The 14987-nt window shown below is 42.1% G+C and overlaps 1 protein-coding gene across 2 annotated transcripts in view; it reads left to right on the top strand.

Moving 5' to 3' along the window:
* The first annotated feature begins 3094 nt into the window (after window positions 1-3094).
* TMEM263 (transmembrane protein 263) overlaps window positions 3095-14987 on the top strand; it is a 17539-nt gene continuing 5646 nt past the window's right edge. The window contains exons 1-3 of one of the 2 annotated variants that reach the window (XM_029953682.1): window positions 3095-3344; window positions 4378-4437; window positions 14347-14413. In XM_029953682.1, coding sequence (XP_029809542.1) covers window positions 14353-14413 — 61 coding nt within the window. In that variant the 5' untranslated portion in view covers window positions 3095-3344; window positions 4378-4437; window positions 14347-14352. The remainder of the gene's footprint in view (window positions 3345-4377; window positions 4438-14346; window positions 14414-14987) is intronic. The other variant, XM_029953681.1, reaches the window with a different exon arrangement.

The raw sequence follows: 14987 nt of genomic DNA, 5'->3' as shown, positions 1-14987 counted from the left end.
CCTGGGTGGCTCAGTTGGTTAAGCGTCTGGCTTTTGCTCAGGTCATGATCTCATGGTTCATGGGTTCAAGCCCCGTGTCAGGCTCTGTGCTGACAGCTAGCTCGGAGCCTGGAGCCTGCTTTGGATTCTGTGTCTCCCTCTTTCTCTGACCCTCTCCTGCTCGTGCTGTCTCTGTCTCTCAAAAATAAAAATAAAAAGCATAAAAAATGTTTTAAATTAAAACAATAAAATAAAATAAAATTAAATTAAAAAAGGCTACTGGAACACAAAAAGGAAAACCAAGAATAGTCCAAGTAATTGTGTCAGAAAGCCAAAGAGCATTAAGAAACAGAATAGAAAGGCAAAATAATTTACATTGGATGACAATCTATATATAAAGCTATAAACCATCCAGCTCATTTCAAAATGCCAAGATAATATAATATATTCATAAAAATGTCCATTAAAGCATTCCAAAACCATAAAAACATTCATAAAAACATGGAACATAGGAAAATATGTAGACCTTATACCAAGTGATTTGCTATTTAAATTAGTTCATATATAAACACTGAGTGGTTGATAACTTGACAATGAAAACTATTATGTGCATATATGCTAGGAGATAGATTCATGTGATGGATAGAAAGTTGGATTGGAATCCCTTTTAACTTCAATGCTTATAACTAATTTATTTCTTCCTTTCATATTTCTGGTGTACATCTTGTTTCTTTCTGGCCCTTACTTTTCGACTACCACATCTTGGTGAGCATGCAATGTAACATCTAATTTCTAGTTTTCCATTAATACAGAAGGCTCTCTGTGTGTAACAACTAAAGGAAAACTTTGCCATTTAAGAGATTGGATAATTGACATAGGCTGCATTAAGAATTTGCTCCATTAAAAGAAAGTTATTGCCTGAAGGCTATTAAGGACATACAATCTTTCAAAATTACATCTAGAAATAGTTTCAGTTTAATAATCTGAGAATGGGATTTCATAGAATGGGAATCAAGACCTGAATGGATTCAGTCTATAAAATGAAGAGGGCCTGAATTTCTTGAGGCTCCTTCTGCTGCACCAAGGCACCCCAAATCAAGATAGCATCCTTCTAAAGATGGCATTCCATCAAGATCATACTTATTTTCATTTTAGATCTAGGGGTGGGTGGGCACTGAATGGTGCTATTCATTTTTTATAGGTTTGAAAACTAAGGAAATAAGAAATGACTAGTGTCAGCCTTACAAGAAATACATGACTATCTATTATACTGGCCATTTTATAAGGTTCTGGTCAACTCACAGCCTCCCAAAGAGCTCCCCTATATCTTGGTTGGCTTACAGTTTTAATAACTGTAAAAATGTACAATCTCCTAGGAGCAGCCTTGGTTTTATTAATCATTTATACTTTAATAGTGATTAAATTATCTTGCAGAGAGAGAAAGAAGTCAAGGAAAGAACAGTGTAATTGTGCGATTTGTAATTCTGCCTAGCATTCACTCTGGAAAAGTCACCTATTAAGGACAGATTTCTGGGATAAGAAAATAGAGTAGGTATCCGACTCTTCACATCTTGGGTAAACACAACAATCCACGGCGCTTGTTAATCGTCCAAAATCATATTTTTAAAGTGAAAATATTATTTAATTTCCCCTTTTAAGTTCTGGAAAACTAAAACATCCTGACGGTCTCAGAACAATGGTCTAAATGGATTTGATTCCCTTTGATAAATCAATGAGTAAGCTGAAACCACAAACTGTATGTAGTCTGCTACATTTATGTCCTGGATCAAAGTCAGCTTCTTCCAGGATGCTTTCCTTGGTTCGAGTGTCCTTTTCTGGGCCTGGTCAACAGTTACTATTCAGTTGCATCACCCGGACTGCTTTGTATTGGGGGGGGGCAGGGGGGGAGCCAACACAAACATTGTGTGAGGTTATTTGCGGGTTGCTTCACCTGTGTTTTGTCTTGCTGACTAGGCTGGGAGAGAGATCTCACTTGTATAGGAATTCGCATTTTGTAAAGCCCTCTTCCGCCCCCCCCCCCATCTCTTTTGAGTGTCTCAAAAAAACCTACGGTGGACTTAACTGTCATCGTCACCCGAACGTGTTAAGAAGGGTGACGAAAGGTGAAGGGGGACCATTTGCGCAGGTGCGCAGCTTTTGCGCCACGATCTCCTTTGGTCGCCGCAGCACCTGTGGCGTGCATCCTACGACCCCTACTCTGAAGCGCGGCGAGACGCCTCCCTCGCACGTCCTCCCAGCGCCACACGCTTCTCCACACCTTCCAGAACGGCAGGCAGAGCTTCCGCCGAGGCGGGGAGGCTAGGAGAGCAACGCCGCTAGTCAGCAGGAGGCGAGGGAGCCGCGCAAAGCCCGGTGTCTAACTTCACTTCTCACCACCGAACGCCCGCTCTCCTCAGCCAATTTGGCGCGCCCGGCCAGCCCTTGGCACTGCAGCAAGCCGGGCGACGGCCACCAACCGCGGCGGCTCTCACGGCCCGCAAGCTCAATTCCGGGGCAGGGAGCTTTTAATAATAACAGTGACAGACGAGCAACGCCCCTCTCGTCACCCCTGTCACCTGGACAGGGAGGGCGCACCGAGAGCCCCACACGCAGGGGCTGAGAGGAGGCCCAGCTCGTCACTGTAATAAGGGGAAGCAGCGAAGGGAGGAAGGTTGAGGCCCCTGGGTCAAGAAGAAGCCAGAGAAATTAGCGACTTGTCCCACCGTCCCTAGTGCAAAGGTTCTGAATTCCGACCAACCGTTACTCGTGGCGGAACGAAAGCTTCTCGAAGCCGCTGGGCGAGCGCTTGCACCTTGAGGACCGCCGACTGCCTGTCCCCTGGGCTCCGCGCCCCTCGCCCGATCTGATTGGACGGCTGAGGAAAGGGGGCGGGAGGCCCCAGGACCAGGCGCGCGCGCAGGCGGGCCAGGGGTTCCCGCGGAGGCACCCGGGGGGCCAAGGGGCGGGAGCAAGCCGCGGGGGCGTCGTGCGTGCGCGCGTTCTGAGGCGGCTGGCTGGGGGCTGCTGGGAGGGCAGAGCAGTTCGAGAAACGGGTGGGTGTGTGCCGGGTGGGCGAGGGCGGGGCCTGGTGTGCGCGTGCGCGTCGGAGCCAGAGCCGCGGGAGGAGGCGGGAGCTGAGGAGGCGGCGGAGGGGGTGGGTCGCGTCCGGCGCCACGTCCGCAGCCAGAGGCCGCTACTGCCGCCGTCGCCAACGGAGTCTTCTGGCTCCAAAGCTTGAGGAGGCGCCTCTGGAGCCCGCAACTGCTCAGGGCTGTGCCAGCCGCTCAAGCAACTGCAGCCGTCCTCGGTGCTGCCCGCCTCCTCTGCCCAGCCCCGGCTCCAGACGCCGACCCTCGACCCCGGAGGTGTGTAAGCGGGGCTGGGAGGGCGGGGGGCGCCGTCCCGGCTTCCTGTCCTCCTCTGTCGCCTTCTTCCGTTAGCTCTTCTGCACCTCACCATCTCGGGCCTGGCTTCCCCGAGCCGAGCCTTTTGCGGGGAGTGAGCGGGAAAGGGGGAGGGGCGGGACGATGTTGGGGGCGGACGGAGGTTCGCTGGCGGGGTTATTCTTCTTTACGTGTTCCGGACTCCACAGCGGTGGTTTGTGACTGGGGACCCCTCTTGGAAGCCTCCGCTCCACTTCTTAGCTCCTTAGGTGTTAGGTTGGGAAAATGTGGGTGGGAGGGCGTCAGCAGCTTGGGAGAGAAATGCGACGGGGGAGCTGTGTGCTGAGCTTCTCCTCCGCACCACCTCCTGACCTGTTGATAAACCACTCTCCTGGGTTCAGGCACACGAGCCTTGGTCCCCAGTGCTCTTCCTGGGTAGAAAGGCTCTACCCTCAAGCCTAACCTAAGGCTGAAATTGTGGAATGGGGAGAGGCGCTGACGGCGCCAGGGGTGACGGGGGACCGCTGGAGCACCCGTTGGTGCCATCATTGCCTCCCAGGTCTAAATAAAAACCGTGCCAGCTGAGCACACGCAGCTTTGAGACTGGTCCCCAAGCTCCCGCTTCCAGTCATATCCGCGCTTAAACAGATCCCCTTTAATGTGTAAAAAGACAAATTCTGGAACCCTGTGGGAGTGGGGGCTGTGCTGGGTGTACAACGTGGAGAGGAGGGAGGAGGTGCTGAGCTTAGCCCTAGTCACGGCTTCTCCAGGGTCATTTTCTGCTTCTCCTGCCACGTCACTCCCTCTGCTAAAGAAAAAAAAAAAAAAAAAAAAAAAAGACTTGCTAGTGCCTAAAGAGATCAGTGGGGGGAGAAAGGCCGCTGGGAAAGGTTTGCAAACACCTAAAGAGGAGAGTTCTTACTTTATTACATCCTTGTGAACCCTTGCGCTAATTTCAAATGAAAATACTTTATTTGCTACCTGTGATGATTTGCTGTGATTGTTTAACCTTTAGGATATCCATTGGTGTGGGTGCTCTTAAGAACTACCAGGAATATTGATATCACATCAACAGGTCTGTTTGCATGTATGTGGCCGTGCCTGCCGTCTTTTTTTTTTTTTTTAAGAAAAGTAATCTTTAATAAACCTATTTTCACTCTGTTTTGACTTTTCCCCCCACTTTCCTTTCTTCGGTCTGCGTTCTAGCAGATGTACCAGAAACCAAGTTTAATAAAAATGTGTCGCTATGTGGATAATATGGTTAGAAAAGTTTAAAGTGTGTGTGTGTGTGTGTGTGTGTGTGTGTGTGTGTAACTTCAGGAAAATCTCCACCTGTCTTTGTTTCAGTCATTGAGCATTTGCTGGTTTGCTACTTCCAGCAGCTATCTCGTTGGATTACAGATAAACACCTCCAGAGTAGGGCCTTCACATGCTTGTTCCGGTTGAAACCTCAGTGCCTAACACAGTGTCTGACATGGTAGGGGCACAAATATATGTTGAATTAATGAGGTATAATTTAGTGAAGATTACTAGGGTACTGGTGATCTGCCTTGATAGCATATTGTGATTTCGCTTTACTGTTTCATTTCAAGACAACACTTAAAAAAATTCCCATCTTGATACTGATGGCTGTTACTTGTCAATAAGGGGGCCACTTAAAAGTTTAACTGACCGGATTACTTTTCTTCCCTGCCAGATTCAATACATTTCTTGTAGCTTGTTTGCTGTTGATTTAATGGGCGGGGGCCATGTTTAAAAGCAGCCTGTTCAGGATAGTTGGTTAACTAGAGAAGCCTAAACACAGTAGGCTGGTGTTTTAATATATACTGCCTGTTGGTGTATGTGTGTTAAAGCTCTGTATAAATCTCTTTTAAAACTCCTTGTAGTTATTTGGCAAAGAGGCTAAAGCAGGGAAGTGAGGATGTGGCAAAGTTCCTATATATACAATGTGTAGAAGAATTTAGCTAATTCATTTATAGTCTTTTTCTTACAGGAAATTGGCACTTACTATTTAATAACACATTTAAGAAGTGGCTCTGAAGGTAAACTGTTGTGTACTGTATTTTGTAGTTAGGCTTCATATAATGTGTTAGCGCTATGTAACTTCCTTTGACACGGGGGGGGGGGGGTTCAGCCATGGGCAAATTTGTGTACTGTTTTCAGACTTTGTTTTCACTGTTCAGGAAAACGTTATGGATAAAGTGTTGTAGTTATCTGCAAACAAGCCTGATTCATCTGTTTTCCTTTAAAAAAAAAAAAAAAAAAGAAGTTCCTCCCGAGGCATTTGTTTGCTTATTTCTATTATTGGAAGAAATTACCCTCTGGGGAATAGTGTTATTATTAATCCTTGCTCAATATATTTGCCAGCTGCTATATCTGTGATACTGTTGTACTGGACAAGAATTGTTTCTCCATGGCCGAAAATGCCTAAATTAACTGCTGATGAATTGCAGTCTACAGCAAAGACATCTTTCACATTTTACAATTTCTTAAAAACCATACACTTATAACCAGTTTTAGTTGGTACTCCCAAGTTTGTTCATATGGTAAGACTAACTTATGTCCACAGAATAAATTCAGTTACTTGTCCTGATCTGAAGGCCGTTTTCTGTTTTTATTGCCTTAGAAAAGTACTTTTTACATAGAAACTTATGTGCATTATGAGTTTCTGGACAGCAGATACCTTTTTGGTTTTTGCATGAAACTAAATTGATACGTGGTAGTAAAACTGGTAAACTGATGTAGAGAAGTCCTGTGTGTGCTGAATCACACCAAAATCTCAGTGCCTAACAGGATGCCTGGCACATAGTAGAGGCCCAAGTATATGATGAACTAATGACTCAGTGAGTTTAGGGCAGATGGTTTGCATAGAATTTAATAATTTTGTTTAAGGGTAACATTTAAATGGTCACTTTTAAAGAAAATGTTTATTTACGTTGAAAGAGAGAGAGGGGGCAGAGAGAATCCAGTCAGGGTGCATACTGCCAGCACAGAGCTTGACATAGGGCTTGATGTCATGAATCGTGATTATCATGACCTGAGCCGAAACCAAAAATCACACTCTTAACAGACTGAGCCACCCAGGCACCCCAAATAGTCATTTTGACACTTTTCCTGTCAGTTGTTACTTGTCTGTGTGTATACTTAAAAAAAAAATTTTTTTTTCAATTTTAGAGAGAGAGAGAGGGAATGGGGAAAGGGGAAGAAGGGGAGAGAAAAAAACCCCCCATGATCCTGGGGTCATGACCTGATTCAAAATCAAGAGTCCGCTGTTCAACAGACTGAGCCACCCAGGTGCCTCACCATGTGTATGCTTTTAAATTTTACAGGCAGATTTTCACCTTTCCCAGTTTTAACAGATTAGGAGTGTGTTTGTCTTCACAATTCCCAATTGAAGAGAAACACATAATGTAATGGTGATAATGAACAGCATGGTAACACAAAAATTATTTCTCTTTGGTGATAAAGTGGTAGTGTCTGTAAAGAGGTAATATCACTAAAAGTTTGGCACGTATATATGTGTAGAGGTTAGGGATGATTTATGTGAGTAAAAAAGTATAGGTAGCATTAAGATAGTTAAGGATTTTAGCAAAAATACTTTTATAAGGCATTTGGTGCCTTTTGACGAAATTAGGAATTTAGAAAATGACAATATTCCAAATACTTGCGGCTCTTACACAATTTTTATTACCCTGAGGTTCTAGAGGAATTTTAATATTACATACTTGCTGTTAACATCAGTGATGTACAAGAAACCCAAATGTTAAAAATATATGTATACAAAATAAAAATCAATCTCTGTGGCATCTTAGGGTTTTCAGAGCCGTGTAATACCAAGTTCCTCTGTTCTAGGGAGCCAGGCTTCTAGCCTGGCCGGACTCCAGACTTTGTTTTATTGTTTATTGATAATCCTGTTGGCAACTATTACTAACAATATTAAATGTAACTGGATATTTCTGTATAATAATATTTAGATTCCTACATTTCAAACTTTTCTACCAAAAATACATCTGACTTAAGAGCAAAGTAAATCCATGTGTGGTGGGCAGGGAAGAGAGAGCTGGTAACCTGAGAGTACTTCCTGAAGAAGTTTAAGTAAGAATGAAATTTCCTGAGGGGCTCCTGGGTGGCTCAGTTGGTAGAGCATCTGACTTCTGCTCAGGTTGTGATCTCAGGCTTCTGTGAGTTTGAGCCCCATATGGGGGGTTCTCTGTTGTTGGTGTGAGCCTGCCTTGGATCCTCTTTCTCTCTCCCTCTGCCCCTCCCCTCGCTCACACTCTCTCTCCCTTCAAAATAAATAAACATTAAAAAAAAAAGGTTCTCTCTCCCTCTGCCCCTTCCCTTGATTATGCGCATGATTGCTCGCTCTCAAAAAAAAGTTTAAATAAAAAAAGGAAACTTCTTGAAAATTTAGTTATCTTAAAAAATTCCTGGGGCACCTGGGTGGCTCATCGGCTAAGCCTCCGACTTCGGCTCAGGTCAGATCTCACATTCCTGGGTTCCAGCCCCGCGTCAGGCTCTGAGCTGACAGCTAGCTCAGAGCCTGGAGCCTGCTTCCGGTTCTGTGTCTCCTTCTCTACCCCTCCCCCTCTCAAGCTCTGTCTCTCTCTGTATCAAAAATAAATAAAAACATTAAAAAAATGAAAAAATTCCCAAGCACTTTTCAATTATTTTTTTAATTAGATAATCTAATTTTAGATAATCTAAAAATTATCTGTTTAAACACAAAACAGTATTTTAAATTACTGTGTAGTAAAATGTATGCATCCTCCTGTGGTTCTTAAAGCCCCTGACATACTACTGCCTACTCTTAAATAAGTACATTTGAAAAGCAGAATTCTAGCTTAAAGTGTTCTTCAAAGTTTATTTATTTATTTGAGAGAGACAGAGACAGCGCAAGTGGGGGAGAGGCAGAGAGGGAGAGAGAAAGAATCCCAAGCAGGCTTCACACTGTAAGCGCAGAGCACAATGGGGGGCCCAAATGCATAAAATCATGAGATCATGACCTGAGCCACAACTAGTAGCCAGATGCTTAACCGACTGAGCCACTCAGGCATGCTTTTTTTTTTTAATGAAAATTTGTATCATATATTGGTATGCATCTTGTTATGTTTAAAATTAATCTGGATACAAATGATAATTTTATCCCACTTATGCCATAAATACTGTGTGCCGGCTTACAACAAAAACGTACTAACAAAATAATGAGAATATAGATAAGATACTCAAATTGCAAGCCAGGGAGAACAGCAATAAGAGTGGAGGTCTTGGGAAAGGATGAAGTTGAGGGAAAATGGAACAAGTGGGTGAGCCATATGAACATACTCAGCTAAGTTGGGATTTTAGTGTAAGCTTCCTTGAAGCCAAAGGGAAAAGGGAGATATCACATCTTTCTTGGTATCTTTTAAATAGGAACATACATAGATCTCAAAGAGAAGAAAACGTTCTAAAAAATGTGGTAGAAACAAACGTCTTTCTAAATACATCTAAAATTACTTACGTGGACCTCCATATCAGAGCTGTCAAGTGATGTAGTAGGTAATTTCTTTACAGTGTGGTTCAGTCAATGTAGTAATAGCCTGCATTAGCCTCTTTGTCAGGGTTTCCTTACTGAGGACATAACTGAGAATTAAACTCGGTGATGTCATTTTCTTCAAATCAGCATGTTTTGATTTGAGTGTGTTGTTTTTAGATGATCACCTTGATTTGAGGATAAAAGCGTTAAAAAACTAGGCTAAGAACTAGGTAGATGAACTGCATAATCTTTGAAAATATCCTTTATCAACCTCACAGATTTCCAAGACTTAAAAATATGTACAAAAGTCATGTATGTTTATGGTAGAAAATGAAAATAGGTGTTAAATATATTTATCTTTATGAATATATATAAAGAAGGGGGATGATATTTCTCTCTTGCACGCACTCCCTCTGTGTCTGTGTGTCTGTGTGTGTGTGTGTATGTGTGTGTGTGTGTCTTTTTTCTACTCTTTAGTACAATCTTTGTCAATATTTTGGTATACTTTCAGTCTTTTTATGTATATTTAGGAATTTGGATCATATGATATATGCCTTTTATATTACCTAAATATAACATTAGCATTTTCCCATAGTATTTAATATTTTGAACTGTTCTAATGTCTGCATTGTGTGTGTCTCTAGGAAGCTTATAAATTCATCTCTTGACTTCCATGAGGCTGTACTCATTTGTCCACTTTCAAATGTATTTTGTTTGTTTCTCCTGGCTTCTCTTTTCCTCACTTCTTAAATATGAGCAGTCCAATCAAGGTTATCTGTCTACTTCTCTTTTATTATTTTTTCCCTTGACTGTATCCCCATCCTTCACATTTCTAGCTGTCACTCAAACTACTCTCAGGACCTCATCTCTAACTCAGACTTCATGCTGAGTTCCAGACCCCTTAAATCTAGTTGCCTGCTAAACATGTCCCGTGGATACCCTGTGGCCATGTTAAATCCAGCTGTTCAAAAACAAATCCTTTCTGGGGCGCCTGGATGGCTCAGTTGGTTGAGTGTCCAGCTTGGGCTCAGGTCATGATCTCACGGTTCATGGGTTCCAGCCCTGCGTCGGACTCTGTGCTGACAGCTAGCTCAGCCTGGAGCCTGCTTCAGATTCTGTGTCTTCCTCTCTCTCTGACCCTCCCCAGCTCACACTCTCTCTCTGTCTCTCAAAAATAAATTAAAAACCTTAAAAAAAGTTTTCAAAAACCAATCCTTTCATCATACCTATAGTCAACAGTAATGTATTGTATGCTTATGTTTTAGAGGGTAGATCTCATGTTAAGTGTTCTTACCACAATAAAATAAGAATTTTTAGAGTCCTTTGTCTTTTCTCAGTAGTGGTTTCTCGTCACCTGTCCCATGTCTTCATCATCTTTGTCTGCTTAGTTGCTCACACTAGAAATTTTACGTCCTGTATTTTCCTTTTATCTCTTTATACCCAAGCTCTCTATTCTACTTCATACAAAAAATTCAGGTATTTGTCTACCATGCATCAGACATTGAAGAAGGCGAGGGGATGGAGCAGCAAACAAAATCAAGCCTTGTTCTCATGCAGGTTACATTCTAATTGTGGGAGACACAAAGTAAAGAGTTCTCTCTATATTCAGTGACCACAGTAAGAGCAGTGAAGAAAATGGAGCAGGTTTAGGTGAAAATGATAGGGAGAGGAGTAGAAGGGTGCTGATCTATTTATTGTAAAGTGGTCTGGGCTGATCTCTGAGGAAGGGACCTTTGCATAAAGACCTGAGGGAAGTTAGGAGGCAAGCCAGGCACATATCTTGGGGAAAAGCCTTTCAGGAGAGGATGAGCAGGGAAACCTGGGTTGCTAGGATGGTGAGTGAGAGGCAAGATGGAGGGGATGATGTCAGAGTGTCAGATGTCAGGCCTCAACTCTGGATTTTATTCTGAGCAAAACAGGAAGCAGTTGTAGGTGTTTAAGCAGAGTATGGCAGGGCTAGCCTGAAGGAGGAACTTTCTGGCAGCCCAAGTAAGAGATTGATAGTTAATTGAAAGTGGTATCAGTAGAGGTAATGAGAACTGGTTGTATTCTGGACTTATTTAGGGAACAGAATTTACTGATGATCAGATGGGAATGTAAAAAACAGGAAATTAAGAGTGACTCCTACATTTTTGCCCAGACATTCATTTATACAGGAAAAACTGTCAGAGTTTAAATTGTTACTCTATCTCATGGGACTACTAAAGTAGCCACTTACTGTGTTTAATCTCTCTCACCTTCATCTGTTCTTGCTTCATTTAACTTTAAAAAGATTTTTTTTAATATCTATTTTTTTTTTGAGAGACAGAGATAGAGTATAAGCTGGGGAGGGACAGAGAGAGTGGGAGACACAGAATCCAAGCCAGGCTCTAAGCTCTGAGCTGTCGGCACAGAGCCTGATGCGAGGCTCAAACTCATGGACCACAAAATCATGACCTGAGCTGAAGTTGGATGCTTAACCGACTGAGCCACGCAGGTGCCCCTTCATTTAACTTCTTGAAGCACAGATCTGACTATGTTACCCTGTCATGGGCCCTTTTTGCCTAGCCATAGGAGGATAAGGTCCATTCATAGTATATAGATAAACTTGTGCATGTCTTTTATAAAGCTTCTCTAATCTTTTTAAATGGTGATCTTTTTCATTTTTAAGTTACAAAATATATGTGGGAAAATTAAGATTTTATTTAAGGGATTCTATCTTCGCAAGAAAAGGTAGCTCTTTTAGTTGGGATTTGTGGGCTGTATACAGAAAAGCAGTTTTGAAATGTATGCAATTACTATCACAGCTGTTTTTTAAGTAAGCTTTATGCCCAATGTGGGGCTTGAACTTATGACCCCGAGAGCAGGGGTCGCATGCTCTACAGACAGAGCTAGCCTGCTGTCCCTCATCACACGGGTTTTTAAACTCTAGCTAACATAGGTAGGGTGTATGTGTGTATATAATTTCTTCACATTTCTGTACAGGGTCTGGTAGCATCGTTGATTGATCAGCCAGGCGATCTGGATTTGTATGTGTATTGTATACAGATACTGGGAGCACAGTGATGAACAAGTAAACAGTCGCTCCTCTTGCAGTTAACAGTTTAGTGGGGAAGAAAGTGGCTCCACAATAGTTTTTCATCAGGAAGGGAGACAAATATTCTGCCAGGAATTTCTGAATGTTTTGTTTTAAATTTGTTAAAAAGCATTCTCATCCTAAAGTTAGGACTAGTATATCTTTGATTTCTGTTTATATTTCCTGAACAGCAAGGATCTGATGAAGTTATTTGTCCTTTGCCACACAGTTTATGGTCAAGTTGGGATTGGAACTCAGGCTTTCTGAGCCCAGAACCTTCAACACTATGCTGTATAATTTCTCATGCCCTTACCATGATGACAAATTAAAGAATGATAAATATGAGTGGAAGTCAATTTAACTTTTTAGTTAAAGGGAGTTTTAAAATTAAGGCAAATAAGTCAAGAACTCCTTCTCCCAGTAATGCAGCAGCTGATGTTCTTTCTGTTTTTGTGTTTTTCTTTTTGTCAGAGATTACAAATATCTGCTCTTACTTCTTAAGTGTGTATGCATACATACTTTAGCTCTGCTAAATCACTTCTGCTGTGCTGAATTCACATATCAGACCAGCATAAGATTAAGTGCTGTTGAACTGAGTCAGAGTTTTCCCTAGAGCAACCAAAAGGTATTTAAGCAAACACCTGACTTGTGCTGCTGGGCTCAGTGGGGTGCATTGAAGTCCCACCGACAGAGGATTTAGGTTTGACAGGCCTTGCAGGTTGAACTGCATGAGGTTAAAATTGCCTTTGAAAAATCCCACACCTTACTATCATTACCATCATTTACCATCAGCATGTGTTACCTGGATTACTGAAATATAGAAGAAAATAAGGATGAATTTCTATCCGATTATCTGGAGCTTAATAGCAGTAGGAATCATAAAGGGAAACTTTCCTGATCTTCCCTTGACCACTTAAAATTAACCACTTTGTTCCAGTACATGCTATAATGTGTATGAACCTTGAAAACGTTAAGTCAAGTCTCCTATCAGGTCTTTCTGCCTCTGTTCTTTCTCTTGTTTTGCTTGTTCTCCCCACAACAGCTAGAACTATCTTTTAAAAGTGTAAATCAGAACACATCACCCCTCTGTTCAGTGCCTTTCACTGGCTCTCCATCTCCGAGTTAGAATGCTAATCACCACCAAGACCTGTAAGGGCTTATGCAATGTAGCCCTCACTCACTCTTCGACCTCCTCTCCTGCTGCCCTATGCCATGACCCCTGCAACACTTTTCTGGCTGTTCCCTCTTGCTGCTTCTGGTAAACTCCCACCTCAGGACCTTTGCTCTTGCTGTTTGTTTTTTTTTTTTAATGCCTTGAGGCCTGTTCTCCCAAGTACCTTGTATCCTTACCTCCTTTACAATGTCACCACATTGAGGCCTTGACAGACTGTCCTACTTAAAATTTCACATCCTCCCTCCATCCCTTCTTCACAGCATTTAACCCCATCTGACATAGACAGTATATTCTTTGTCTGTTTACTGCCTTTCCCCACTAGATGATATGGGATGTTCATGATGGCAGAGATTTTTTTGGTCTGTATTGATCAATGCTGTATCCTATGCACCTAAAACATTACCTGGCCTCTAGTAAGTGGTCAGTCAGTATTTGTTAACTAATCAGTATATTTGAAGTACATTGTTAGTTTTCACAATATCTATTTATTCCAGCTTCATTGAGATACAGTTGACATTCAGCATGTGTTTATGGTTTACAGTGTAGTGGTTTGATACACATGTATGTATGTGACATGTTTCCTATAGTAAGGTTAGTTAACGTATCTTTTACCTCACATAAATTGCCTTTTAGTTGTGAAAATATTTTAAGGATTCTTTTAGCAACTTTCAAATATACAATATAGTATTAACTATAGTCACTATACTGTACATCCCTCTGTAACTGCAAGTTTGTACCTTTTGACCAATATCCCATTTCCCTCACCTCCCCAGTCCCTCCCCCATCGCAACCACTAACCTCATGTTTCTATGAGCTCAGCTTCTTCAGATTCCACATATGAGATCATACAGTATTTGCCTTTCTCTGTCTGAATTATTTTACTTAGCATAATGTCCTCAGGTTTCAATACTCTGTAGAAGGAAGCATTTAACAATGTTTGACTGCTAACTCCCAGCTTCCAACTTTCTTTCAATTAGTAAGCAGTAGTAACAATGTAGGAAAGTTTTTACTGTGCCTGTTGCTCTTTGGTTGGTGTTTGAGATAAGATGTTGATTGTCCAGTAGTGTAATTAAAAGTGTTTCTTTAACATCACAAAGTATGCGAGTAATAAGATGAAGTAGCCTTGTGGTAGTGTTTTGAAATGTTGTTTTTCTAAATAAAGTTAAGTCTTAATTGAGCATGTGATAAGAAGTAGTCTCACATGTTGAGGTTACAATGAAACGTGTATGTGTTTTTTTAGGAGATCATGAATCAGGCAGATAAAAATCAAGAAATCCCATCATACCTTAGTGATGAACCACCAGAAGGTAAGTATGCATCTGACACACTAAGCATGTGAATTAAACTAAAGTTCTGATTGTTTTTATTAAACTTATTTATTTTCTAAAAGTTTATTTATTTTGAGAGTGTTCTCAAGCACAATTAGGGGAGGAGCAGTGACAGAGAGGGAGAGAGAGAGGAAGAGTGAAAGAGAATCCAAGAAGGCTCTGCGCTGTCAGAGCCCTGCCTTAGGCTCTATCCCATGAACCATAAGATAATGACCTGAGCCAAGGTCAAGAATCAGAGACTACAGATGCTGGCGAGGGTGTGGAGAGATGGGCACCCTCCTACACTGTTGGTGGGAATGTAAACTGGTGGAGCCGCTCTGGAAAAGTGTGGAGGTTCCTCAAAAAACTATCCATAGAACTCCCCTATGACCCAGCAATAGCACTGCTAGGGATTTACCCAAGAGATACAGAAGTGCTGATGCATAGGGGCACATGTACCCCAATGTTCATAGCAGCACTGTCAACAATAGCCAAGCCATGGAAAGAGCCTAAATGTCCATCACCTGATGAATGGATCAAGAAGATGTGGTATATATATATGCAAAGAAGTACT

This window comes from Suricata suricatta, chromosome 10, assembly GCF_006229205.1.
Source record: "Suricata suricatta isolate VVHF042 chromosome 10, meerkat_22Aug2017_6uvM2_HiC, whole genome shotgun sequence".
Lineage (NCBI taxonomy): Eukaryota > Metazoa > Chordata > Mammalia > Carnivora > Herpestidae > Suricata > Suricata suricatta.
The sequence above is the reverse complement of the archived record's forward strand: the minus strand, read 5'-3'. Positions and strand labels throughout refer to the sequence as shown.